Below are 26,491 nucleotides of genomic sequence, written 5' to 3'. Positions count from 1 at the left end.
AGAGCTTGAAAGCAAAGATACATACAAACAATTTTTTCTTCACTCAGTAGTGTTATTTTCCACTTTACAGAGCTGTAAGGTGGTGGCAGAATCAGGCCAAATCCTTTAAATGTGATGGAGCATCAAGTGTCACAGTGTCATTTTTTGACCATCTTATTCTAAAAATACCACTAGAAAGGAAAAAAAGGATATTACCTCAAACTGATGCACACAACTCCAAAAACTTGTTCAAAGATTAAGACATTAAGAGATACAAGGTTTACTTCAATTCTCATAATAACCGCATACAGTATTCAGGAAACAAATACTGACAGCTTTTATATTCCATTTTCCAAAACCTAAAGAATTCAGAAGACTATACACGACATTATTTGTCCAGCTATTCCAGTTGACTATAAAAGTATATGCATGACAATCACTGACAATGTCATGAGGCATTTAACCACCCCCTCAAGAGAGCAGGAAAGCATGTCCTGCCCCAGATATTCATCTCTGAACGTTCAGATTAGTTTATTTCACAGATGGGTTTGGGCTGGAAAAGACCTTAAAGCTTATTTCATTACAATCCCTCTGCCTAGGGCAGGGACACCTTTTACTAGATCAGGTTGCTTCAAGCCCCATCCAACCTGTCCTTGAACACTTCCAGGAATGGGGCAGCCACAGCCTCTCTGAGCAACCTGTGCCAAGGGCCCACCACCTTCACAGGAAGGACTTCTTCACAAACTGTCTAAATCTCCCTTCTTTCAGTTTGAACCCATCATCCCTTGTCCTATTGTTACACTCCCTTGTAAAAAGTCCCTCCCAGCATTCCTTTTCCAGCCTGAAAAACCCCAAGTCTTTAACCTGTAACAGAATCACAGAATCTTAAGGGTTGGAAGGGACCTTGAAAAATCACCTAGTTCAACCCCCTTCCAGAGCAGGACCTGCTAGAGTAGGTCACACAGGAACTCATCCAGGTGGGTTTTGAACGTCTCCAGAGAAGGTAACTCAACAACTCATCTGGGCAGCCTGTTCCAGTGCTCCCTCACAGTGCATAAGTTTTTCCTTATGTTTCTTCAGAACCTCTTATGCTCTAGCTTGTACCCAGTGCCCCTTGTCCTATCATTGGACATCACTGAGAACAGACTGGCTCCATCCTCCTGACACCAGACCTTTACATAATTGTAAACATTAATGAGGTCACAACGCAGTTTCCTCTTCTCCAAGCTGAAGAGCCCCAGTTCCCTCAGCCTTTCATCATACAGGAGATGCTCCACTCCATCATTATTTGCGGCCCTGTGCTGAACTCTCTCCAGCATTTCCCTGTCCTTCTTGAACTGAGGGGCCTGAAACTAGACACATTATTCTAGATGTGATCTCACAGAGGCAGAGTAGGGGAGGAGGAGAATCTCTCTCAACATACTGCCCACAGCCCTTCTAATATACCTCAGGATGCCATTGGCCTTCTTGGCCACGAGGGCACATTGCTGGCTCATACTCATCCTGCTGTCTACCAGCACCTCCAGGTCCCTTTCCCCTACACTACTGTCTAACAGTTCATTATCCAGCCTGTACTGGTACATGGGGTTATTCTTTTCCAGATGTAAGACTTTACACTTGCCCTTGCTGAATTTCATTAGATTTCTCCTGGCTCAACACTTCAGTCTGTCTTCATAGGAGAAGTAATCCAGTCCTCCAATCATCAATAGATGTATTTAAATTCTTTTCTTAAACTTGATATGAACTTACATGACATGTATGAAATCTCACTGAAGGTGTGAGGTATTCACTGACACTCCAAATACTTTCCAATGCTGAGGTTTTTAAAGTTATCCTGAACTGCATCCATCACCTTCCACAGAACCCAGCAGCTTCAGGAGTATTCTTCAGGAGTATTCAACATGATTCTGACTGTCAAATCCCTTTTATAGTCTTACCTCATGAAGCATTATTATTTAAGAGCTGAAAATTAAGATGGAATAATTTCACAGAAGTGCTCACAGTTGCAGCATTTACTCAGAACACCAAAGGCAGATAAGCTTGCTCCCCTAACTCTTGTTCACTACAGTTATGGCCACTAGGTCAGTCCTCTTTCTTTCTTGATTTGTTAACAGGAAATACATTTTAAAGCCTTTAAGTCTTCTGTTAACATACTAGATCAACACAGGAAACAAACAAAACTCAACTTTCATTATCTATCCAGTGTTTGGTTTGGTTTATGCTGTCACAATCACACAGGGTAATTTGTTAGTGTCATTCCCTTATTTTCATACACTCGAACAGAGTTTTAACTTGATTTCTACCAATTCAAAGAAATACTACAATCAAATCAAATAAAATGCTGTGCATTTTCAAAGTATTTTCACAAGAGATAAATCTACATTGCAGCAAAGTCAAACAAGCCATTGCCTAAACTGGAAAACACTAGGTCATATCCTAGTTCCATTGAATCCGAAGTCGAGAAAAATACTGACACTGAGCCAAATTCTAACCGACTCATCTTAAAGCAAATGGATTTGCCTACGGTTTTAACAAGTCAAGGAAACAATTAATACATCACAGTCTCCTTGAAGCTTCAATGGCCTGATATTCCAAGCTTCAGATATAGTCTAGCTTTAAAACCAAAACTGTTGATAGTTCTCTCAAAATTGCTACAGAGATTTAAATAAAAGCTACATTCCACTCAAATATTTAACATGTTCATTCTTACAGCTCCAATACACCACAAACAGGGGGTTGGGGATTTATTTTTGTTCTGTGGTGTGGGTTTGTTTGTTTGCTTTTTTTAAAAAAACAACAAACTCTGCAGATACCGCTTTGCAGGGGGAAGGGACTACAGATACTTTCTATTTACAGCTAAAGTCCACTCCTTAGATAACTCAGAATCAGAAGCCTTTGCCAGCTTCAGAGAAGTTTGCACGAAGGACAGGCTGCTTGGCAACTATCACCACCATCCTCCAAACACTGTCTGCAATCAGGTCAACAATGTTAAGAGTTCTCCAGGACCTGCTGCTCAATTACAGTCTATTAAAAGCCTTCAATTTAGTGAAGAATTAAGGCTGTAGGTACTTTGCAAACTTACTAGGTTTTAAGAAGGAAAAACTAACACAAGTTAGGAATCCATGAAACACAAATTTAAGGTTATACTTCAGATCACATGATATGCGAACCAAATTAGTTCTTCATTTATAACCTTTACTCTTTCCCTAAAATACAGGAGGTTAATTTGGTCAATCAGCAATGAGACTAAAAATGTCTCCTTTCATGTTTGACTAAGAAATAGAAGGTGGTCAAAGATTATTCCTAGTCATGGTGTGACCACTCAGTTCTCACCTCAAGAGGGTATAGCTTGTATTAAAAGTGGTTTTCGCTGACAAGATGGGTGCAGAAATGATAAATAACAGATATTCCTGATTTGCTATAGCTATGTTAGACATAAAAAAGGCAGAAATAAAGAGGTGTGACCCAACTGGTGGGAAGGACAAGGGGTAGTGGGATGAAGTTGAAACATAAAAAGTTCCATTTAAATATACGAAAAAACTATTTCACTGTTCGGGTGAGGGAGCCCTGGCACAGGCTGCCCAGAGGGTTTGTGGAATCTCCCTCCTTGGAGGTCTTCAAGACCCACCTGGACATGTTCCTATGCGACCTGATCTAGGTGAACCTGCTTCTGCAGGGGGGGTTGGACTAGATGATCTTTAAAGGTCCCTCCCAAACCGTGTGATTCTATGAAATTGTCTGTAAATAAGAATGCTAACAGTCTCACCATTTTATTTTCTTAAGCAAATCAGAATAGGATACAGGACTTTTGCAAGCACATTGCCACACACAAGCACAGTTTAGAGTTTTCTTCACCTTTTTTTTTTTTTTTGTCTGTGACAAGAATTTATGGAGGTGTTTGTCTTGCATTTTCGTTTTTATTCAAGTTAAAGCACGTGAGCTGTAGCAAATACACTTCCTCAAAAGCACAATTTGAAGTGCAGCAGCTCCCTTCTCTCCTTGCAGAACTCCAACTTCTCAATTTTACACACGATTGGTATTTTATATAGCAAGCATTCACCTCCTTGTGAATACAATCCTTCACTCATGCAAGCAAAGACTCAGGAGGTGTACAGTAAGAGAGCCTTGTGTGCCAGCCCTGCTGTCCGCAAGACAGTGTCTCCATCCTTTGTCTGTCCCAACTTTTATATGACTTAAGATCTTACCAGGACAAAGAGATGACCTTCAAACTTTTAAGAAATAAAATTATTTCTAGGCACTGCAGCAACTCATCAGAAGTATTTAGACTTTTTTTTTTTTACATCAGAAGCAGTTCTTCAGTCAATCATAGATGACTGGCAGCTGGATGCAGACTAGCTTTAATTCACATGTTCAGAGCGTGCTCCATAATATAGGTTTAATATGACTTCCTATGAAATAAACCCTAAACTGAAAAGGCCATGGTTTTGCCATAATCTCATTCAAGCATTTAAATGACTCAGTCCATTTTAGGTGAGGCTTATTTTTTCACCCCTCTTCTAACTTATTTATGCTGTTCAGTAACCTGATCAATAAAAAGCAGCAACACATACTCGAGGGAGCTCATCAGAAACAATTATCATTTTACAGAACAAAGGCATGCTTGAAGTGAGAGTTGTATACAGAGATGCAACAGAGCTGTACAGGCACATTCAGCAATACAGGAAAATCTCATAGCACTGTTTTTGCAAACATGAATTTCCTGTGAGCTGTTTTGTGCCCACAAAACAAACATCAGTATGGATGTTGAGAGTGGCAGTCTTCCCTGGATGTCAGCTATCAGTCTCAAGAATACAAACACCCTCTTTCCCTCCCCCTCACAACTTCCTGGAACATTTCTTCATTATGAAACATTGTGTAAATCTGTTCACTGTAAGACAACGCTGAACTAACATCTAACCCAGAAATTTCATTCTCAGTTAAGAATTTTGTATGGGTCTGAATCCTTAACCACATTGCAAGCTATTCTCCCTTACTGTAAGGAAGTAATGCTGCCAACTATGCAGCCAGTGTTGATTAACACACTCGCATCCCAATCTGAATTGTTTCTATTTCTAGCAGTTTAACACAGCAGGAATTAATACAATGCCAGGAAAGAAGCAAAGGCACATGCAATGAAATTAATTTTCACCCATCTTCAAAGACAACAGTATTTCCTCCTTTAAATTGCTTTGCTGTCAAATAGTAACTGTACCACATCACGCAAATGGTCCACCAAGCTCAATATTCAATTTCTGTGTCCAACAGCTGACATTTCCAAACACAATTTGTGAACAACTGGGGATATCCACTTAAAACATTGCCTAAGATGAGGCAGCTCTTCAAGTGGTTCTTACCACATCAGGCACAATCCTGGTGTATTTCAAGAAGATATCTGCATTTTTCCATGACTATATACCAGTAATTGCCTCTCACTGTTTTCTTGAGGCAAGACGTTTTGCAGATTAATTTCATACAAAGCATTGTCTTTGTGCATTGTCCTCATTTTCTATTCAAGCACGTTCTTTCCTAAGGTATAAAAAGTGAAGTGTGTACCCCTACATGCTCCTGGCTAGTCCATGTTATTTCTAAAAGCCAAAGTCTTCCTGGTTACTCTTACCAGTCAGTTTTTCCAGTTCATATTTATATAAACAGACACCTATATAATCACATCAGCATTTTCTATCTAGGCATCTTGGCTGCCTGTCTGGAAGATATGAGGAGAATGATTAATTGTGCAAAAACTGAAACATACCAGAACCTAGATAAAAAGGATCATGATATTTTCAATTTTTGTTAAATATTCTTCTAATTGGGATTTTTGTCTACCATCCCACAAATATTTTCGTGAACTGTACAAGTTATATACATATTTCTTCACATCACAAAGAAGTTATTTATAATTGGTAAATGCAAGTTTTCACTGGTTAATGTGCATTTTTCCCCAACTAACACACACTCTAGCATATTTGCAAAAGAAATTGATTTATGCACAAGTTGTACCACCTCGCCATTCAGGCATATCACACAATCAGCTACACTAAGGTTGCCATTTTCCATTTTTATCAAGAGAGTGGGAGATCTCTAATACTCCACACAAGCAAGAGGTAAGTTGTGACTTATTTTCAGCTTTTAGCCAGCTTTAAGGAAAGTTCTGGAGTCACACAAGCATCATAGCCTGTGCTCTCTGCAGACCAAATATTGTATAACTGCTAAAGCTGTGCCAAGCAGGACAGCAGGCAGAGGGAGTTTGCTTAGGTTTGCACAAACTCTATATTTTGGTTTTCAGTAACTAAAAACAGGCGAAAACAGCATCTGATAAGACCACATTTAGTTCTAAATACATTGAGCGTGGTAAAAGCTCGGGGTGCTTCACCTGTTATTTAACATAGCATCTAGGCATTTTGTGAACTTTCATGTTCAAGTAGAATACAAGACTTGGCTCAACAGATATGTCTTAATTCCCAGCAATTTTTTACAATCCTACTATTAAAAAAATAAACTTAGAAGTTGAATGCATTTTTTACCATTCATCCACTTCACACTTAACCCTTCCAAATGAATGAACTAACGTTACTTAGTCCTTCAGACTCCAGTAAGTGTATTCCAGTTCCATTTTTTCAATAGCTAAACCTTTGACAGCATTCTATCTTGGTTTTAATCTTCATTACTCTTCAAAAGGATTAAAAGGTTCTTCAGCTTTACAAGAAGAAGAAATCCCAAACTTCAGTCCCGGGAAAAGCTATGGAAAGTTTTCACATGCTGAGATGTTTATTTCAACTCAAAGGCTGCCTAAAGTCTATCACTCATCTGAAACCAGCAATTTATTACACACTTACTTATTTTTCACTAAATACTGTGAGTATTGGTTTTATTCTCTCAATAGTCTTCACATTTATTATGGAAGAAAATAATATTTGAAAGCATTATTATTAGAAGCCACACCAAGGTCATTTACCTACAGCTCTGAAAGGTGACCTTGTTTCAATAACACGGAAAATAGACCAAAATTCCTTATCTCCACAACAGAGCTGTTGTCTCAGAAAAAAAATGACAATTGGAAAGGCAGGAGAATCTTATACAAAAGTAAAACATACTTGGGCTTCATCCAGTTCCTTATCAAAGGAGAAATCATCAAGCTCAAGTATTGAAAGGCTACAAAAATCCTCAAGTCTTAAAGATAATAGTCTGCCCCTTCTCAGTTTCAGAAAATCATCAAATTGAGTTTAAGTATCATGACTTCATGAATAAAAGGTTGTCTGTCTGGATATGCACAAGTAAATGTGTTTACATCCAGGAATAGGTATCTTAAAAGCAAAACACTGAAAAATATTTAGAAAGATATTCAATTATTGAAAGATATTGAAAGCACTAATTATAAAATTATTACAATAGCTGAAAAGGTAAAATTTACCATGATTTAACACACATAACTGTCAGCTTGAGTCAGTTTGATTCCTTGGAATCTCTTTTCTGTAAAAAAAAAAAAAAAAAAGAGAGAGAGAAAGCATCTAAAAACCACAATCTCGGACAAGAGTGCACAGAAGTTGACACTCCTTTTATTTTTAAGCATATTCTCTTTTTCATAAAAAGGATCAGAGGTGGTGGTTTGTTGGGCAGATTTAATAAATGCCTTGTTTTACAAATGTCGTGGCTCATTCGTAGGCCTGCGCCAGATTAATACACAACTGATCCTTGAGCCTGTATCAGTTGGCACATCAATTACAGTTACATCTACAGTATATAATAGAACTCCTTTGTCTGACCTTTCCAAAATAAACATTTTCAAAGTTTTTTTAATAACTCTTGTTTTGGAAATCTAAAATGATAGCACAAACAAATTGATAGTAAAAAAAAAAAGCTATAAAGGAACCTACAGAAATCAGGAGTCTATTTGGAGGTTTTCCAACAATTAATTCCTATAAACAGTCCAATTGTTGCCTAGGACTTATCTATTCACTTCAATGAAATGAGTTCACACCCTCTTTCAAACCCTAACCACCAAGTAAAAACACTGTGAGTAATCTTCACAGCACACAGTAAATCCCGTGTTGATAAAGGAACTTTAGCCTTGACCTTTGCAACAGAGGGAAGACTCAACTACATATGGCAAACAAAAAAAGTCAACAAGTCATGCTAATGATACTATTCCTTTACAGCAAATCCCTGGGGGTTCACACATCCTTCAGAGGGGAGATTTTGATTTAAAGAGGTCATTTGGGGAAATTTGTGACAAATTTGTGTCTCAAGGCTTTGTAGTAAATAATTTTAGGAAAGCAACTGAAGAAATAGTTGACCATTTCCACACGGTATCATTTTCATTCTAATTTGAGAAATCTCCACTGAACCAAACCCACCCTCTCATAGCTCAAGGGCTAGTAACAAAGCTGACCTAGCCTGGAGGCCATCAGATAAGACTTTAAAATTGATCTTTTGTATGTGATCAGATTACTGAAACCTGCACAGAACTATTAAGGATTGCTCAATAAAATAACTAGTTCATTTCTCTCTCTCAGGAAGGGTCATTTCTTGGTTAAGGAGTAGCTAATGGCACAATGCTAGATTCTTGATGTCGTATGAAAATTGTTGCCTTATGTTTAATGTCTTTGTCAGTGGCATGGGTAGTGAGTTTGAGTGCATCTTCAACAAATTTGTTGACAACATCAAGCTGTGTGGTGCAGTGGGAAGGGAAGAGATGGCATTCAGAGGGACCTGGAAAGGCTTAGGAGGTGGGCCTGTGAAAACCTCTTGAAGTTCAACAAGGTCAAGGGCAAGGTCCAGCACATGAGTTGGAGCAATTCCAAGCACAAATACATGCTGGGCTGAAAAGAGAATGAGAGCAGCCCTGAGGAGGAGGACTTTGAGGTGTTGGTAGACGAAAATCAGAATATGAACCAGCAATGTGAGCTTGCAGCCCCTTCTGGGCTTCAACCCTGTCCTGGTCTGAATCCAAAGCAGCGCTACCAATAGGTTGAGGGAAGGAATTCTGCTCCTCTGCTCTGCTTTTGTTAGAACCCACCTGGAATATCGTGATCAGCTCTGCGGTCCCAAACATAAGAAGGACATAACAAAATAACAGTAGCCGGTCTAGAGGAAGGCACAAAGATGGTCAGAGAGTTGTGGTCCCTCTGCTGTGGAGACAGACTGAGAGAGTTGGGGGTGTTCGTTCGGCAGACAAGAAGTCTCGGGAGCAACTTCCAGTCTCTAAAGAGTCTGACAAGAAAGCCTGAGAGGGCCTAGAGTGACAGGACAAGGGAGTAATGGCTCTAGACTGAAAGGAGGGAGATTAGATCTTGGGAAGAGGTTCTTCCAAGCTGTGAGGGTGGTGAGGCCCTGACACGGGTTGCTCAGAGAGGCTGTGGCTGTTCCATCCCTGTCAGTGTTCAAGGGCAGGCTGGATGGGGCTTGGAGCAGCCTGGTCTGGTGGAAGATGTCCCTACCCATGGCAAGCAGTTGGAATGAGATGATCTTTAAGGTCTTTTCCAACCCAAACCATCCTACGATTCTATGATTCCATGAATCACACAGAATCTAAAAATGTTTGGAAGGGACCTTGAAAGATCATCTAGTGCAACTCTCCCTGCTAGAGCAGGACCACCTAGAGTAGGTCACGTAGGAAGAAAGATTTCTTTTTTTTTGAGAGCATTTATTAAATACTCAAGTCTCTGAAATAAATGTGTAAATAATGTATTCAGTTTGCAGATGCAGCAGAAAGTGAGGTCAATCAGTTACCACCTGGATTTTCAAAACATTCCTCAGTTTTTAATACAAAATTTCAAACAGCTAGAGAATCTCTTTTTCTGAAGACAGGAAAACATTTAAATGGCAATTACACCAACACAGTTTGCTATCTCTGCAAGTCAATTCTCACACACCTCAAGTTGTCTATCTATCTAAACATGAAATCCATAAAGACAGTGGACATTTCCGACTCTTTCTGTACACATTCATTGCCAGGTCCTATGGGAAATCAGGAGGAGAGATGGGTGTATCAGTTAGGAACTCCAAAGCCTGCTTCTCCTCTTTAACCCAGAGACAACTGAATACAATATGTCAGGTATTTGCCATTTTAACTGATCTGACTGGCAGAGGTTTTATGTAGATCTCTGGCCCACTGAGGACCACCTTGGGGTAACAGGACAAATATGTGTAACCGTGACACAGGTTAATTCAGCCATTAAATAATTTATTTACCCCTACCCATCTCCTAGACTTGGTTTCTACCAGAAAGGATGTAAGTGGGAAAACATGCATATTTCCAAAAGTCACTGGTTGTTTTTCCAAATGTCACTCCCTGCCAGAGCATGGCTGAGTCATGACAAGAGTGGATGTGACAGCACACTTTTGTGTTTCTAAAATTCTGAGTTCCTGAACTGACCCTGGCATCTTAAGAAATGCAGCAGAGAGTTTCAAACTTAAGATTTCGAACTTTTCCTGCTTTGCAAGCATCTGAAGAGTATATTTGCAATATTATTTACTTTTCTGTTTAATTAAAAACACTCTAGGCTTGCCAGGATTCCTTCAGCTTGCTTCAGACACTAGACAAGTATGACATCAAAATGAATGATTTTATAGCAAAAGGCAAAGCTGACGATGGTGAATTTGGAAACAGAGGCAGAACCTGAGTGTAAATTAACTCCCAAATTTAGAAAAACTGTAACTAAAACTAACCTTTTCCTTGATATTTAAAATTCCTCTGAGGGAGTAATTAAAAAGACAATTTAGTGGCCGTCTCTCTCAAGGGTATTACATGCTAGATGGAACAGGGTTCTTTCTAAATCCTACTACTCCCACTATGTTTTTGAGATATTTTGTCTCACTGTTTGCAGGCAAACCTTTAGTGCAGTTAATGGGCCTCCAATTTTCCCTCTTCTGTTAAATCACTCCCTATAAATTTACTATGCTTCCTGCTTAGATTAGCAATGGGTATTTGTGAAAATGCAAATGAAGTATTCTTCCGTCTGGCCCTCTGGTTTCTCACACAAGGCTCACCATCTTGTCTGGGACATCAACGCAAATGCCAACTGATTCCTCCCTTGCCAGGAGGCACGATTTGCATGATGCATTCTCTCATGGCTGCGTATGAACATTTTCTAAACATAAATTAAGGGTTGCCATGTTTTAGAGAAACCATGAATAACATCCTTAGGAGAGCTCTGGCTGACTGGGCTTCTGAGAAACTCCATTTCCTGTCATTTTTAAATGCTCCGTTTTAAAGGCTCAAATCAACATAGGTATTTGGCAGCTAAACAATACGTGTTTCTGGAGGAGGTAGATATTGATACAAACAAAAACACCGCACCACACACAGCCTTACACAGTTTAAGTAACTTATTATAGCTCTAGTCCCGCTGTCTGTAAAAGGTCTTTCAGCTGATGACAACAGAAAGTACATATTGCACCTGAAGCTCTGCTTTTCTGTTTACTACCACTTGGGTTCGAGCAGTTGAAATTACCACAGACAAACGGACCAGCTTCTCTATGTTTTTACTGCCTATTTTTCTCATTTCTGTCACCATTTTTTGATTCCAGAAAACAGATCATGACTGACTGTAGACGTCCAATAACAGGTTCTACCTTTTCCTGCACCTGATATTTTGTTTCATGCATATGTTTTTTTCATTTCCTCCCCTTGCAAACAAGCAGTAAATTAAGCAGTCACAACCTTAACCCTTATTAATTATTACAGGAATCTTCAGCTTCACAATAACAAATTGATGCCACTTCCAACATAAATTGGCCCCTATCCTTAACCAACTTTCCAAGTATTTTTGGTTCATGTAATGCCCCACTCTCAAGACACTCCCTAGAGCTACACCTCTCCAGCATGTCCCCACTCCTTTTCTTACACAATCCACACAAGCTCACTAAGAGAAAATAGTTGTGAAAATTTCATTCCAAAATGACAAACCGTGCCCCGCTCAAATGATTTTGTGGATTTAAATTGTTCTTGTTCCATAATAGCATATAAGAAGAAATGAAACAGTTCACACACCCATTAATTGCTCACACATTGTTTAGAACAGGAAGCAAATACAGTAAGCAGTAGGTTTTCAAAACATCTTCCCAGCATGGTAAAATAATCAGCTTTATTTTATTATAGATGATGGCAATTACGTTGCAGAAAGAGTATATATTATTTTTTAAACCGAAAGCCCTCTATCAAGGGCTACATTTCCTGGTTGTTAGCCTCACACTTGTAATTGATGAAACCTGACCTTCCTAATTCAAAAATCTTACCTGGCATCTCCTTTTGAAAGGTTGGTGTTTACAGGATGAAGAATAACCTTGTTTGCATCCACATCCACCACACATTTTGTATGCAGATCAAGCTCTACAAAGAAATGAGAAAGTGTCAAGTGCTGCTCCTAAAGCACTAGGATTATACACACCATTACTTCCTCCAGACACCAAATTTATTCATGCAGTCTGACAGCCACCCATCAGCTACAGAATAGAAACAGGACTATTGCCAAATTCCACTTCTGGAGATATTCTGATGGGATGGATCCTGTCCAGCTTTAAAGTATGCACTCTTTTCAAAACAAAAAAGAGCACTGAGGTTTTTCTGAAGGACAATCAGCATATACGAGGCACGATGAAATTTTTTCTGGGGAAAGAACCATTAGACATGGTACCACTTTGACAGCTCTTCTTAATGTGCTCTCAATGCCTCACATGCTCAGAGGGAAAGCTGCCCCTACCATCTGCAGCACATTTTCCCTGGCCACAGTTGCGATACACTGCAGCATGCTATGCCAGCTGTCAGTCCTGGGGCACCTGCTTGGAGAAATTCAAGTCCCATCTAAAATAATTTAGGTGCAAGCGTGTAGAAAAGGGCTGCTTCTTCCCCACAGGCTCCCAGTCAGCTGGAAAGCCCTGCTCATCGCTGAGCAATGGAATACATACTATGAGTAATCAGGATATTTGGAATGTACGGGAATTCTAAGCCGCAGAGGCGGGGAAAACAAAATAAAAGCTTCAGATAACACTGACACTCGTCCAAAGTACCCACCCAATGACAAATGGAGTGAGATATTAAAAAAAGCACACAGCCACTTGCAAATCAGAGTCACTGCCTACAGACCTTCGGGCCTGACATAACCAAGCCCGGTCCCATGTTCTTATGCTCCAATGCTGAACCTGGAAAGCACCGATACCTATAAACATGACACACTAATCACACCCAGCAGGCACCCTGCAACGCCCTCACACACTGCGATGACGAGGGGCTACAGTGAATAATCTCCAGACAGGGTTCAGCACCTCAGCTGAATCACCAAAATATGCTCCTGTCTAATCATGTTAATCACAGTCCTCATCCTCCTTCATCTCTGCTCTTTCCTTCTGTCACCTGTACTTGCTCTTTCACCTTACAGCACCTTATAAACTCCAACTGAAAATCTCTCAGGCAAAGACCATGGATCTTAATTATGGCACAGCACCTTGCAGACTTCTTGCTACCTTTAAATAATACAGTAAAAGGACGTTTCTTCCACTGACATTTTTTGAAAGCCTTTTGCTGCTTGAAACAGAACAAGAAAGCCGAAGCTCAAGAATACTGGTCACAGCAGGCAGCAACATGAAACTGAAATCCTGAACAAAACTACTCTTCTGTTATTAAACTGTGCTTTTGCAGAAGGAAGACACAGACAAGTTTCAGAAGCTAGTGTTTATTCTTGTTTCTCTCCACACCCTGAAAGCCAATTTACCTATCATTAACATGTGATACCTGCTCCCTTAGATAAAATGATGTTCTTCATACATCCCATATCCAACAAGCCACTTTATCTTGGTGTGCTGGTTGGTGATTAACATTCTGCATTGCGATGACCTGCTTTTCTACAACTACTGAAGAAGGTTTTTAGATGCTATCTCCATTATGCAGAGCAAATGGTATGTGCATGCTGCATATAAGCAGTATGATCTCCACCACATTTTTTAATCTGTCTCTTGAGAGTAAATCTTGATGGCAGGTTTTGCATCCATGGACTGCCCAGGGAACTCAAAAGTCTTGCTAGTATTTGTTCAACTTCTCTTTGCGAAATACCTTTAAGAGCCCACAGGCAATATATGAGAGTTCCTTAAAGTCACATGTTCTCACAGGAAAAGATGAAAGATTCAAAGCCAATTTGTCACATACAACACATCTTGTTTGATGATCACCACCACAAAGATCACCTTCACCCAGGCATTCTGCAGACAGGGGACATCAAGGTTTCAGAAGGGGAGCCAACCTAACATCTATTGCCAAACAGGAGGCTTTCAGTCCTTCAAACCTGTGCCGGTTGCTCACCCTTCATCACTACCATGCTCGTCAAACTCCTCTGTAAGTTACTTTAAGTTACTTCAACAGCTGAAAACTACCCAACGTGAAACATGGATGTATTCAGGTAATACAGAAGGTTTCAGCAGCCCAGTGAAAGCTCTGAAGAACAAAGCCCAAAGAACAAACGGGTAGACCTGTACAACGGGTAAGAGAGAAGGCAGAAGAGTGAGAGATGAAATGCTACATCAGCTTGTAGTGTCCCACGAAATAAACTCCTAAGAAACAGTTCTATTTAGTCTTTAAGCTGGGTTATGTATCCACACAGCCTTAAGACTGCTTATCCCAGTTACCCTGGCAAAAGACTTGCACTGCAGCAATCCTTTTGGCTGAAGAAGTAGTTTAAAATTCTGTTTTAATAGCGCATCACAAACTTTCTACAAATTCTGGTACCATTATAAAGCATGTTCTTTGACTGATTTCTTTAGTGCTTCTGGTAGGTTGAGAGATGATCTTTATATCAGCTACTACTAAAAATTATATCATCATAGTTTTCACCTTACTCATTTTAAATATTATTAAAGCAGATTAGCCTTATAGACAAATTATCTTCCTGCTCTTTTGGATAGGATCACACATGGACTCCACCCTTACTTTTACTAGTTTCAGTGTCTCCTAAATAAGCTGTGCACCTGCTGCCTCTGAACAACATGCAAAAAACTAGGATCCAAGACAGAATGGTAAGCATGCACATCCAAGAACACTGATTAGTTCATCTTGTAGTAAGGACTGATTTGTCAAGGCTCGGTATTATTATTTCCTTCAACTACACAGCTGTTTTTTCAGGCAACAGCAGCATAAATTAAAAGATGACAAGTGTCTCACTGTCAAAATTTAGAGATTTATCACAAACCTGGTAGCTCAAGGTTTAAAATCTCACCTATTGTTATTGCTAACCTGCTTCTAACTTCAGTCATTACCAAGCAAACACAATCAACTACTCATTTGCTTCATCAAATCAAGAAACTAATCAGCTAATTGCTTTTCGAAAAATTAAAACTCAAACTCTCAACATCTCAAGAAACATTTATTGCAGGGAATGAAAGCCTCTTTCATAGCTTCAAAGTAAGAGAGCTGTGATGTCCATAATAAAAGGGTAACATGTATCTTAGTCACTTCTCCATATTTACATTTCAGAGCTGCAGCAATGTTAAGCAAAGCTGGCCTGACTGCAAGAATAATTGTTAAGCCACCTGCATCCAAGCTACTTATAGAGTCTCTCTGGTGACTTATTTTACTTGTGTAACTTGAAGGTGAGGCTTGAATGAGGCCATTCTCCTCGTTTCCCTCAATTTTTCAACTCCTCACAAGAGCTTTCAAAGACAATAAAACCTGGGATTCAAGCAGTGCAGATCTCAGCTGAAACCACACTCATGTAACTACTAAATCACCATGCCTTTGATAAAAGCCTTAGGTATTTTCCAAAAAAGATTTCACACCATCCATATATACTTTGGGCTTTTTCACCAGCTTAGAAACTCGGTGTGTTTCAAACAGGGTGGAAAACTCAGTAAGCAATAGAGAGCAGGAGAAACCAAACCAGAAGCAGCATACCATCATACACAGTGGTGGATTCAGCAGGTGCTATTGAATCCAAACAAGAGGTAGCAGTTTACACTCCCTCTGTAACAGCAGTTACACTTCTGGTAATCATAAACTTAGCATCACAGATTTTTCACAACAGTGTTAGGAAAAACTAGCAAAGCTGCAACTTTTAAATGTACTAAACAGGTTTGAGGCTGAGATAGTGTATGTGGAACCCAAAGGAAGAGGAGAGGATATGTATTTTGGAAAATATGACATTTTCAATTCTGGGAAATCTTTCCCTTGGTTTATGGATTGCTTTGGGAAATGTCTTCACAGATTAGCTGCAACTAATGCCAACGCTGGTTGGATAATGATGTACCCAACACACTCACTCTAGTAGGGAACAGAATCAAACCCAGCTGCACAACAAAAATATCTGAGCTGCCTGGCAGTGATGCTGGAGGTTTTTCAGCCAGCACCCTAAAAAGTTATGCCACTTTTAAGGTTACTGTACCTCAGAAACAAACAAAATTATCCTACTAGGTAGCTTTTACAAGGCAGTTTGAAAGAATCTTAAAATAAAAGGTGCTACAGTAAATAAGTTTCTCTGTAGTTTATTAAACTAGTTGGTGCCATAGCTTCCTAATGGCTTTCAGTGTAACTGCCATGGTAGCTGAAAGGTCTGTTACAACTTATTTGATCTTCCATATTTTCCTCTTTAAAGATTCTATTTTTTCACATTGTATAAGATATTCAAGGGAAAGCATTTCCCGACTCATTAAGAGCCTTTATTCCCACATATATTTCCTATCAGATTTCAATGTAAGAAATTAGTTTCCAATGGCTGACAGTTTTTCAGACCTTTCAAATACCATTTGATCCCAAACCCCACTGAAACAGAGATGTGAGCTTACATTATAATACAAATTGAATAAAATTTGTGGCCAGTTCCTCCTGGTCTCACTACCATGCTTAGGGCTGCTGCACCTAAGGATCCCTTGGGGACAGGGCATTGAGCTCAATAGTGTCACTGGAAACCAGCATGGCTGCTTTTGTAGAGTTTCAGAAAAGCTCACTGAACTATAAAAAAACCAAAATGTGAAAGGTTTAAAGTGCATGTACTAAGCTCATAATCCAAAATTGGCCCCAAATACAAAAGCTCAAACTAAGCTCCTTTAAAGACTGAGACAACAGAAATTTTATGTTTTAAATTGCCAGTAGATTTTCAGGAGATTAACATTCCCTTGAAGGTTAGAATTGGAATGTTGTGGCCTGAGCCTTCAACTGCATTCACTAAGAAATTACAGTTGCTTTCTTGTACCTTTCTTGGTATAATGGAAATAACACTGAGAAATGTTTAAAAAGTAACTTACATATGTTTAAAAGTTTATTAAGCAAATGCCAACTGAAAAGGCAGTTGTTTGTTTTTTTGTTTTTATTTTAAAAGGAAAACTGGAAGCAAGTTCAAACACAACAGGTATTCAAGTCTCCCTGCCAATATTTGTTGCCTTAGACTGATTGTTCTCTTTGCCCTTTGCTATGTAGGAGCCAACACAAATAAGGGAAAAATTAACTGACTATAGGAGAGAGTGGGAAAATATCTTACATCTAAATGAGGATAGGGTGACACTTTTTTTTCTGTAGTGTCCAATGATAGGACTAGGGGTAATGGACAAAAGCTGGAAGACAAAAAGTTCCACACAAGTCAAAACTACTTCATTGTGAGGGTGAGGGAGCCTGGCACACGCTGCCCAGGGAGGGTGTGGAGTCACCTTCTTGGGAGGTTTCCAAACCTGCCTGGATATGTTTCTGTGCCCCTTGATTGAGGGGAACCTGATTTAGCAGGGAGTTGGGCTGGATGAGCTCTGGAGGTTCTTTTCAACCTCCACCATTCTGTGACTCTATAACAGTGCTGAGACCTTAAATGAAAAAAAAATTCCCAACCTTAGTGTAATAGCACTTTTAAGGTATTAATGAGAAGAGGTAGTACATTATGCATTCTTAACAAAAATACAGTAATTTGACTTGTCCCTTAAGTCTACACAGGCATCTTTCAAGCTTCTCTGCTATATATACAAGCTGCGTAAATATAATTCATGACATTTTCAGTTTGCAGTAATTAAAGATCTTTAAATATATATGAGAGCATCTGGAAGAGCACACAATACTTTCTAATCTTGATGATGAGGTGTAAGTCAACTCAAACCCATGAGCACACTATTGCCCAAATGGTTAAAAAAAAATATTCTATTTTCTATGTTTCATTTTTTTCTGGAAGAAAGGAGCTTGACACGTGGCTTTCATAAAGGTGCTCTATGTAGATAAGACATTAACCTTACAGTCAGTTTTGCTGCTGCACATGCTGGTCAGCTCACAGAAACGAAATACATCAGTCTAGTAACTTTCCGATGCAGGGAGGAGCTCTGAGGAAGTTCAACACATACCTCTGGGCTGCTGCTTTGTTTTGGGCTTCAGAGTTAACAGCTACAAAAGTCTTTGCTCTGCCATCAACCATCCAAAAGCCAAGGCAGAACTATTCACAGCATAGGTATCTGATCTTCTGTTGATTTCAGGAAGAACAAGCAAAGGTGAAACCAGTGCAGCAAGGTAATTTCATAGGGCACTTTAGGCGAGCTCTAAAGATGTCATTAACACAAGAATTGTGTGCCTATGTGGCATCCACATTGGAGTGCCTGGTAGTCTCTCCATAGACTCAGGCTGTGGGGAGTAAGCTTGTAACTTCATCGGAGCTTTTAAAATACAATTGCCCCACTGAGGAATGCAAGATGAAACACTAACTTTACATACTTTACCCACTTGTCACGGTATCTCCAGGTTAATCCTGCTCATACCGTAAACACTATTTTATAGGTTTTCAACAACCACCAGGTAGAATTAAAAGCCCTGCTCTCACCTATGACAAGGATAATGGTGAAGAGGGTTGTGCTTTGCATATTGCCATCGGGATAAAACAGGTGTCATTTCATTTACTCTAATGCTATAATTAATCTTATAAGACTGCTTGCACAAACTCCAAATTATAGATAAATTGCTTCTGTTGTAATCTCCAGTGGAAAAACCAACCAAACAAAAACACAGGAACAACCCCACCTCCTCCCCCAAACCATTTCAAGGGACTGGAAATGTAACCTCCTGCAAAGAGCAGGAGAACATAAACTTAGCACCTAACAGGATGGTCAGAAGCTTGCACAAATATAGAAGGAAATTCCTTCCTTACAAGCACTGGAGACAGAATCTTTGTCATCAAGGCACAGAAAGATCCCTGTCTGAATGTAGAAACTAGTCTGGACGAAAAGACACATTAATGTAATAGACAATTGATGGTATATTACAGGCTATCTAGCTATCTAAACAGGAAGCTATAGGTTTTACACCACAACCCTACAAACAGTTTAATCTGTCAGCATTGCCAGAATTCAGGCTGTGGTCCCATACAGTTTAAGCCTAATGTGGCACATCCACCTGCCCACCCTTGTGTCAGCACCAGTACTTCTACTGCTCCTCAATAAATTCATTCCGAGCACTAAACACTGATTTTTTTCTTTTTGCAGTTAAGTTTCCTGCCTTCTTTGTTCAAACAGAAAAGTATTAAGCCAAGTGAGATGTAGCAACACAATAGCAGTAGTTTTGACTGGTTGTACCCTTGAGCATAAGTCATATTCTTTTAGCACCAAGAAAAGATGTTCCATTTTAATTAACACTACACTGAATTGAATCAAAGGTACAGGGAAACACAAGGACTTAAATGTACTTATGGGATGTGTGTACACCAACATCACCTGAAAACAAAATATTCAGTAAGGCAAATCTTAATTAAAAAGCCTCCAGCTGTCTTTTGCTTTGTTTCATAGTATGGCTTGAGCTTTGTGCAGCATTTACCTGAAACAGAATGAATATCTGCTAAGTGAAGTCACATACTGACAGGATTTGTGAAGAGGAATGCACTGCAAAGTTAAAATATAACAGCAAAAGAACTTATTGTTATTAAAAACCCTTCTGAAAAAGCAGAGTGCTAGGAAATGTTTTCAGGAATGGCAAAACAAAGAAAATAGAAGGCAAGAGTGAGGGGACCCTGGCCCAGGCTGCCCAGAGAGGGTGTGGATTCTCCTCTGGAGGTTTCCAAACCTGCCTGGACACGTTCCTGTGTGACCGGATCTAGGCGGACCTGCTTTAGCAGGGGGTTGGACTGGATGATGTCTAGAGGTCTCTTCTAACAACTACCATTCTGTGCTTCTATTATCCCAGTTTGCAAAGTAGAAAGTATGCATAAAAAAAAAAAAAAAAGAAAAAAAGAAGTGACAATTGCCACCTAACAGAGCCTACAACCTTAGCTGTGATGCTGAAAGTAGTTTGATGTAGTAGCAGTTTGACAAAAGCATGGCATCCACACACGGATTGGCATTTAATTTGAAGCAAGATGCAAAAAAAGTAACTTAGATGCAAAACCAAACCAACCCAGCAAACAAGAAATCCAAATACAATTATGGATGCTGCTAATACTTTGTATTAGAAGCTTAGTTTATTGATTGCCATCTATAAATGGGATGAGAAGGAAGTGAGACCCTCAATACCTCGAAACACGAGTACCACGAATAACCAACTATTTGAGATGGAACTTCCATCAACATGCACGCAAGGAACCTATTATACTTTTATGAGCTGTATAAATTAGTAATAAACATGCCACTTTTATTAACCTAATAAATCCTTGCCTTAAGAAATTCGTAATTCAAACACTAAAGACAACCTCCACCGCCACAAGCAAACACTGAGAATATTTCAAAGCTCAAATTTCCACAGTTTTAACTATCTGACAGGTTTGCAACTTTAAGCCCTTCAGTGCAGAGGGAAGGAAAGAATATTACTCGTGATCCTGAGGAAAACAAATACTTGCTTCAGGTCCAAAGCCCCAGAACTTCGAACAAATACTCCTTAGAACAAAGTAGATATTAGAGAGCTTCCAAAAAAGCTGCCTCTTGACTCAAAGCTTATTAAAAAAGCAAAGCCACAGAAGTCTTACAACTGGATGACTCTTGAGAAAAATCTGTTACATGGATTCTCAAATTTAATGTTAAAGAGGTAAGAAAAATACTAGGCTTCATAGCACTGTTTCTAGAAATTCTAGGCACACCAGAAATACTACAGGGAGGTATCAGTTGTTTAGAACTGACCAGAACAACTGGACTGTGACAAATAATCCACTCAAAAAATATAATCAATTCCAGTACATTTTGTTTCAGGGAGAGAAAGACATTGATTTTTTAGGCTAGACTCACATGGATTAGGTATCACTCACAAAATAAAACAATGCTTAATAGCTGCAAAGTGGTTCTGACAAAGAGGAAGCACACCCCAGCTGGCAAGCTACGTGCAAAGAGTGGGGCATTTGAGGTTTCATCTTCTCTCTGATGAAAAAGCAAGGACTGATACTCTAAAGTCCCTCACTCCTGGATGAGCCTAACAGTCATCACAAGCTATCGTCATCCTCTCTAGTCTGTAAGTTTATACTGAATAAAATAGCTCTGATAACAAGACACACTCTCTCCTAGTCTTCCAGATTCACACAGCTCAGTGTTAGGATAGTCCCAACAAGGCAGAAGCTTCAAACAGACGTAGAGCTTTAAATCTATAATCTTCCATTATTTTTTCCCCTTTATTTCCATCACTTTTTCCTCACATATTTTCTGCAGAACTCAGTCCCTAGCAGGAAACTGCTTGAAGACAACAACTATGTGTGCACAAATTCAGGGCTGAACAGGGAGGGAGAGGTGCATTATTCATCCTCAGAGATTTAAAACCTAGCTAAATGAGGCCCTGTGCAACCTTATGTAATTTGATCTTCTCTGAGCAGCGAGTTGGGCTAGAGGCCTCCAGAGGTCCTTTCCAATGTGAATTATTGCATAATCCCAGGGGGTGAAGAGCACTACACAGTTGGAAGATGTATGGGTCACAGCCAAGGAAATGACCTATGACAGGAAAGGGACATGAGCAAGAGGAAAGCCCATGTCTATCACTGAAACAAGGCACCACCTTTCAGCTCCTTTCCATCCCAACTCCCACCAATTCCTCCACTCTGTCACTCAGTCTCTTCCAAGCAATTCTGCACAAGGATGAACTCCTCTTCAGTTTTGAGAGCTGCTACCTGAAGTTTAATAAAATGCAGATTTTGGTCAAAATACCCTGGATTGCCCTAACCCACCTGACTATAAGGACACCAACTTGTTCTCCTCTGTTTTGGCACATGGAACTTGACAGTTTTTGTGAACTCAGTATGACATTTCTCTGCTTTTATTTTTAAATGTATGGAAATACTATATATATAAAACTTGAAACTTTTTTTTCTTACTTATTGAAAGAAATTGAAGAGCTGTGTTTTTTCGGGTCACAGAGAAGATAAAGGGCTTCCTCTCCTCCCTCTTTGCTTCAGCTGTTAAACTGACTTTACTCGACTCCTTTTCCCCAAAAGGAATCATTGGCATACTTCTGTGAGAACCGGGACAAAAAAGCCACTCTACATGATTCTTGGATTTTTGCCTTCTGCACCTTCCCATTCTTTGGCTGAAGTTGCCTTTTCATACTTGCTTCCTCATCATCTAGAGCAAGTTTTTCTAATTAAGACAAGTAATAAACACTTTAACAGATGCCCAGACCACGGTCTGATTAACGTAACCCTTAGGCAAGTTTCATTGAGGGGTAAAAAACGCAAACCGTGAACACTAAATAAATAAATAAATAGATCTTCTCTTATCAATTAACGTCTCTTCTCCCATGTTTTCTTGTTTGGTTTTGTTTCTTTTGTCTTTACAGCGTCTCTGTCATCTGGTTAACTCCCTGGACCACTCAGTCACCAACGGGTAAGAAGAGTGACAGAGCTGAGGGGTGAATTAGTACAGGAAGAAATACAGAAAGAGAGGCATTTTCCCCCAAACTCTCAGAAAGCAGGAAGAAGGAAGAGCTCTCCCAGCAGAGAACAGGGCACAGCCCGGTTGTAAAGCAGGTGCAAGAGGTGCGGAGGGGGCTGTAATCCCGAGGGACGAGGGGGAAAAAAATAAAGGAAAAAAAAGCCATAAATCAGGGAGAGTTTAGGAAAATATGTCAGGAGAGGGACTTGCTTCGTGCGAGCAGCTCGACTTCGCCCCCAAACCTCCCTAGTACCTGCTTAATAAATAAATATAGACATACACATCCCCCGACAGACACACACAGCTCTAAACACGCCCCGCGCCCGGTCGCACACATCGATGCGCTCACACCTGCGCCTACAGACACCTGAGGGGACAAGGCGCCCCCGGCCTCCCGCCCCGCGCTGCCCCGCAGGCCCGCTCCCCTCACACCCCCCGCCAGGCGCCGCGGCGGGAAAGGGAGCGCGGGGTCGCTGAAGGACGAAGCTCTCACCTCGCCGGTTCATGGGGCGGACGCGCACCGCCACCTTCACTTTGGAGTCCCCCATCGCGCCGCTCCAACCTCCCCGGCTCCCCCGTCCCTCCTCGGCTTCCGTCTACGGAGGGACACCCGGCAGCGCGGGGAGGAGCGCGGGGCGGGGCGGGGGGGGAGTGGGTGAGACCGGGGACGGCGGGTGGGAGGCACCGTGCGTGACCAACGTCCTCTCGAACTACAGCTCCCAGCGTGCATCGCGGCGGCTCGTCGACGGAGGGGCGGCGCGGTGAGCTGCACGCCGGGAGCTGTAGTCCTGCCCGCAGCTCTCGTCTGGAATGGACGCCGTGCATGCTGGGATATGTAGTCCTCCAGCCTAGAGGAATTTCGGGGGCGGGGGGTGGGTTGGGAGGAGGGGAGTGTACACAGCCGGAATGGCTCTTATGGGTTGTGTTGTACAACAGAGTCCTGACGAGAGGGGCCTCAGTGTCACCCCAGGTCCTGCTACTCATTCCCTGAGTGGCTGTGAGTGAACTCCATTGCACCTGCTTTCCCCCTCTGTGTGCCAGGGTGTTCTCTGGGAGGAATACTGTGATATTTTGTGCAAGCATCACTGCTACTCATTCCCTGAGTGGCTGCGAGTGAACTCCGTTGCACCTGGTTTCCCCCTCTGTGTGCCAGGGTGTTCTCTGGGAGGAATACTGTGATATTTTGTGCAAGCATCACTGCCACTTCTCACCGTGAGATTTACTCTGGGAGTAACCACACGTCACTGCAAGATTTACTCTGGGTGTAGTGAAGCAAGGCAGCATTGCTTTGCTGGTTGGTGGGGTTTCTGCCCGTTACAAATCACATCACATTGAATATCATGAACCATAACCCAGCCTATGGACCATGGGTTTAGGTGATGACTGGGTCTGGCTTCACAGAGCAACCTCTGGCAATTCGCCACTGTTAATGTGCCCGTTGACATTTGCTTAGCAAAGGTGGTTCACTAAAAGAACTCAGCAATAATAATTGGAGTCAGTTTGAAAAACATTACAGTTTGTCCCCATTAGACAGCTCGACTGCTCCACAGCAGCTACTGATCGCAAAGACCGAGAACGAAACTATAATGCAAACATGCAGAGAAAAAAATAATCTCATTTAAATGGTCATGGTTGAAAACCCTTGCAGCTGCTATTTTAGTTTGAAGCAAGGATTCTCTCTGTGCTATTTTGAAAAGTCAGATTTCAGAGAGGACAGAGGAAAAAAAAACCAAACTCAGAATTGTAATCCTTTGGCCCTTGAACATCAAAAAAGGTTTTATGATAAAAATAAATAAATAACACGTTTCCAGTGGCCTTGTGATACGATTTCAGAAGGTAATACTTTCTGAATTACACTCAATGTCTATCATTTCATGCCTGACTGACCTAAAGAATATCTTGTCAAAGCAGAGAGGAAAGGAATATTAAGTTGGCATTTAAAGTGACACTAGGATTAATGTCCATGTTCTTAAGAGGAGTGTCAAAGCATCCTGAGTGAGCATGAGTGTTAAGAAGATGTCTTGAAGTTTAAAAAAAAGAACAACTGAAAAACAGCAAGTCAGCAACAAGCCGGGTGGCAGAAGCTTTGAAACAAACCACTTTTGCCTGCAGCAACAGAAACCATGGTCTCCTCAGCATGTCATGCTCCGTGGTTCAGTCCTGCAGCCCTGTGCTGCGGAGGGTTTCCTCTTGGGAGAGGGGACATCCTGCTTTCAGCCTGCACAGTTGGTTCTTGCACTTGTGAACTTGAGGATCCAATTACAAGATGAAACCGGGCTTTAAACTTCTTGTGGTATTTTCCAGCTGGGGCCTCAGCAAACCACACCAACGGTTTCTGAAACCAAGTACTTTGTGATGGGAGATAAATATAATCCTCGCTTTACAGTTGGCCGTGACGAGCAGCAAGTGGAAGGTGGGGTTTATTTTTATGTCATGTTGAATCACCTTGAACCTGAATTAAATAAATGGGGTGAAATCTGCCAGATATGCATACTGCATACATCCAGTCCTTCCTCCTGCATTGTGTCCTCTGATATTAGTTATCACTGTTTAATTTTACATATAACAAAGAGATTAAAAAGTCTTTTGGGGAAATGATTGAAGAGCACCTTTTTATTTCTCAGAAAGAAGTGTGTTTCAAGTGCCACATACATGGACAAATGCAGGCATACAGTTCTTGCAGGATCTGCTCCAGTTATCTACTCAGAATTAAGAATTTAATTTACAGTCTGAAAAATCAGCATTTTAGCCTTCCTTCAGTTGCAAATTCCAAAGAGAATTTAGATTCACATAGAATTGTTGCTACTTTCTGCAAACTCCTTCAAAGATGGAAGTATCCCTAGAACTCAAAGAACCGTCCTTGCCTTTGGTATCGGGATGTATCAGGGCTCTGGGAATGTGCACGGGAGCATAACTTCTCATGGATCTCTGCAGGCATGCCTCTGGACTTGTCCTTTATGCAAGCTTCTGCCTCCTGCAATGAATTACAGTAATGCAACTTCTCTTGCACTGGCACAAGCTACCTCAGTGTAATTACCCCACTGTGAATTCCTCGACAAGCCCTTTCCCTGGCTCAATGTTTCACAATCTGTGGGAAGCATCTCCCTGGAGGGGCACAGTTTGGAGGGAGGATATTGTTTCCATTCACAGCACTGGAACATGCTAATTATGCTGGGAGGAAAGAGGTGGGGGTGGCAGCTTTCACTTGGGAGGGACAGGCTGGGCAAATAGTTTGTGAAACGCCAACTTAACCCTGTCTTGTAGAGAATTGTCTCCAGCTCTTTTCCCCCTTCCTAGTTACTGTAATGAGGGGCTGACTTCCCAGATTAGCTCTGGCTATTTAAATGCTAATTTAATTAACAAAACATCTTTGGGGGAGAGGCATTACTTGTCCCTCCCATTCATTTATCGGGTTTCTGAACCCAACACTATTTTTGTCAGGTTGAGGAGCCACAGTTATTGCAATACCCACCTGGACATAGGAGGGCTTAAAGCAGTTATGTGGAGGAGAGAGAAATCATATCCTTTGTCACATTTTTTTAATAAGCAACTAAATTTGATTTTGTTTAGAAGTAACTAAGTCAAAACGATTTCACACGTCCTGCATAACTGCAACGATTGAGCTGTGCCTATTGCCAGACAGCAATGGAAAAAAACGGTTTTGTTTTTATCTAGATGAAGGTATGAATGGTTTAGATCTCAGATCATGTAGGTAGAATTATATCTCAGGACAAGGCAA

The 26,491-nt window shown here is 40.7% G+C and overlaps 1 protein-coding gene across 6 annotated transcripts in view; it reads right to left on the bottom strand.

Annotated features, from left to right (window-relative positions):
• The window catches only part of KIF13B (kinesin family member 13B), a 132,074-nt gene extending 108,711 nt beyond the window's left edge, over nt 1-23,363 (bottom strand). For 5 of the 6 annotated variants that reach the window (XM_061990138.1, XM_061990141.1, XM_061990140.1 and 2 more), the window contains exons 1-2: nt 23,246-23,363; nt 12,217-12,310 (exon numbers count right to left, since the gene is read on the bottom strand). In XM_061990138.1, the coding sequence (XP_061846122.1) occupies nt 12,217-12,310; nt 23,246-23,300 (149 nt within the window). In that variant the 5' untranslated portion in view covers nt 23,301-23,363. Of the gene's footprint in view, nt 1-7,390; nt 7,450-12,216; nt 12,311-23,245 lie in introns of those variants that run through there. The other variant, XM_061990143.1, reaches the window with a different exon arrangement.
• Between the last annotated feature and the right edge of the window lie 3,128 nt (nt 23,364-26,491).

This window comes from Colius striatus, chromosome 2 (assembly GCF_028858725.1).
Source record: "Colius striatus isolate bColStr4 chromosome 2, bColStr4.1.hap1, whole genome shotgun sequence".
NCBI classification, from domain to species: domain Eukaryota; kingdom Metazoa; phylum Chordata; class Aves; order Coliiformes; family Coliidae; genus Colius; species Colius striatus.
The sequence above is the reverse complement of the archived record's forward strand: the minus strand, read 5'-3'. Positions and strand labels throughout refer to the sequence as shown.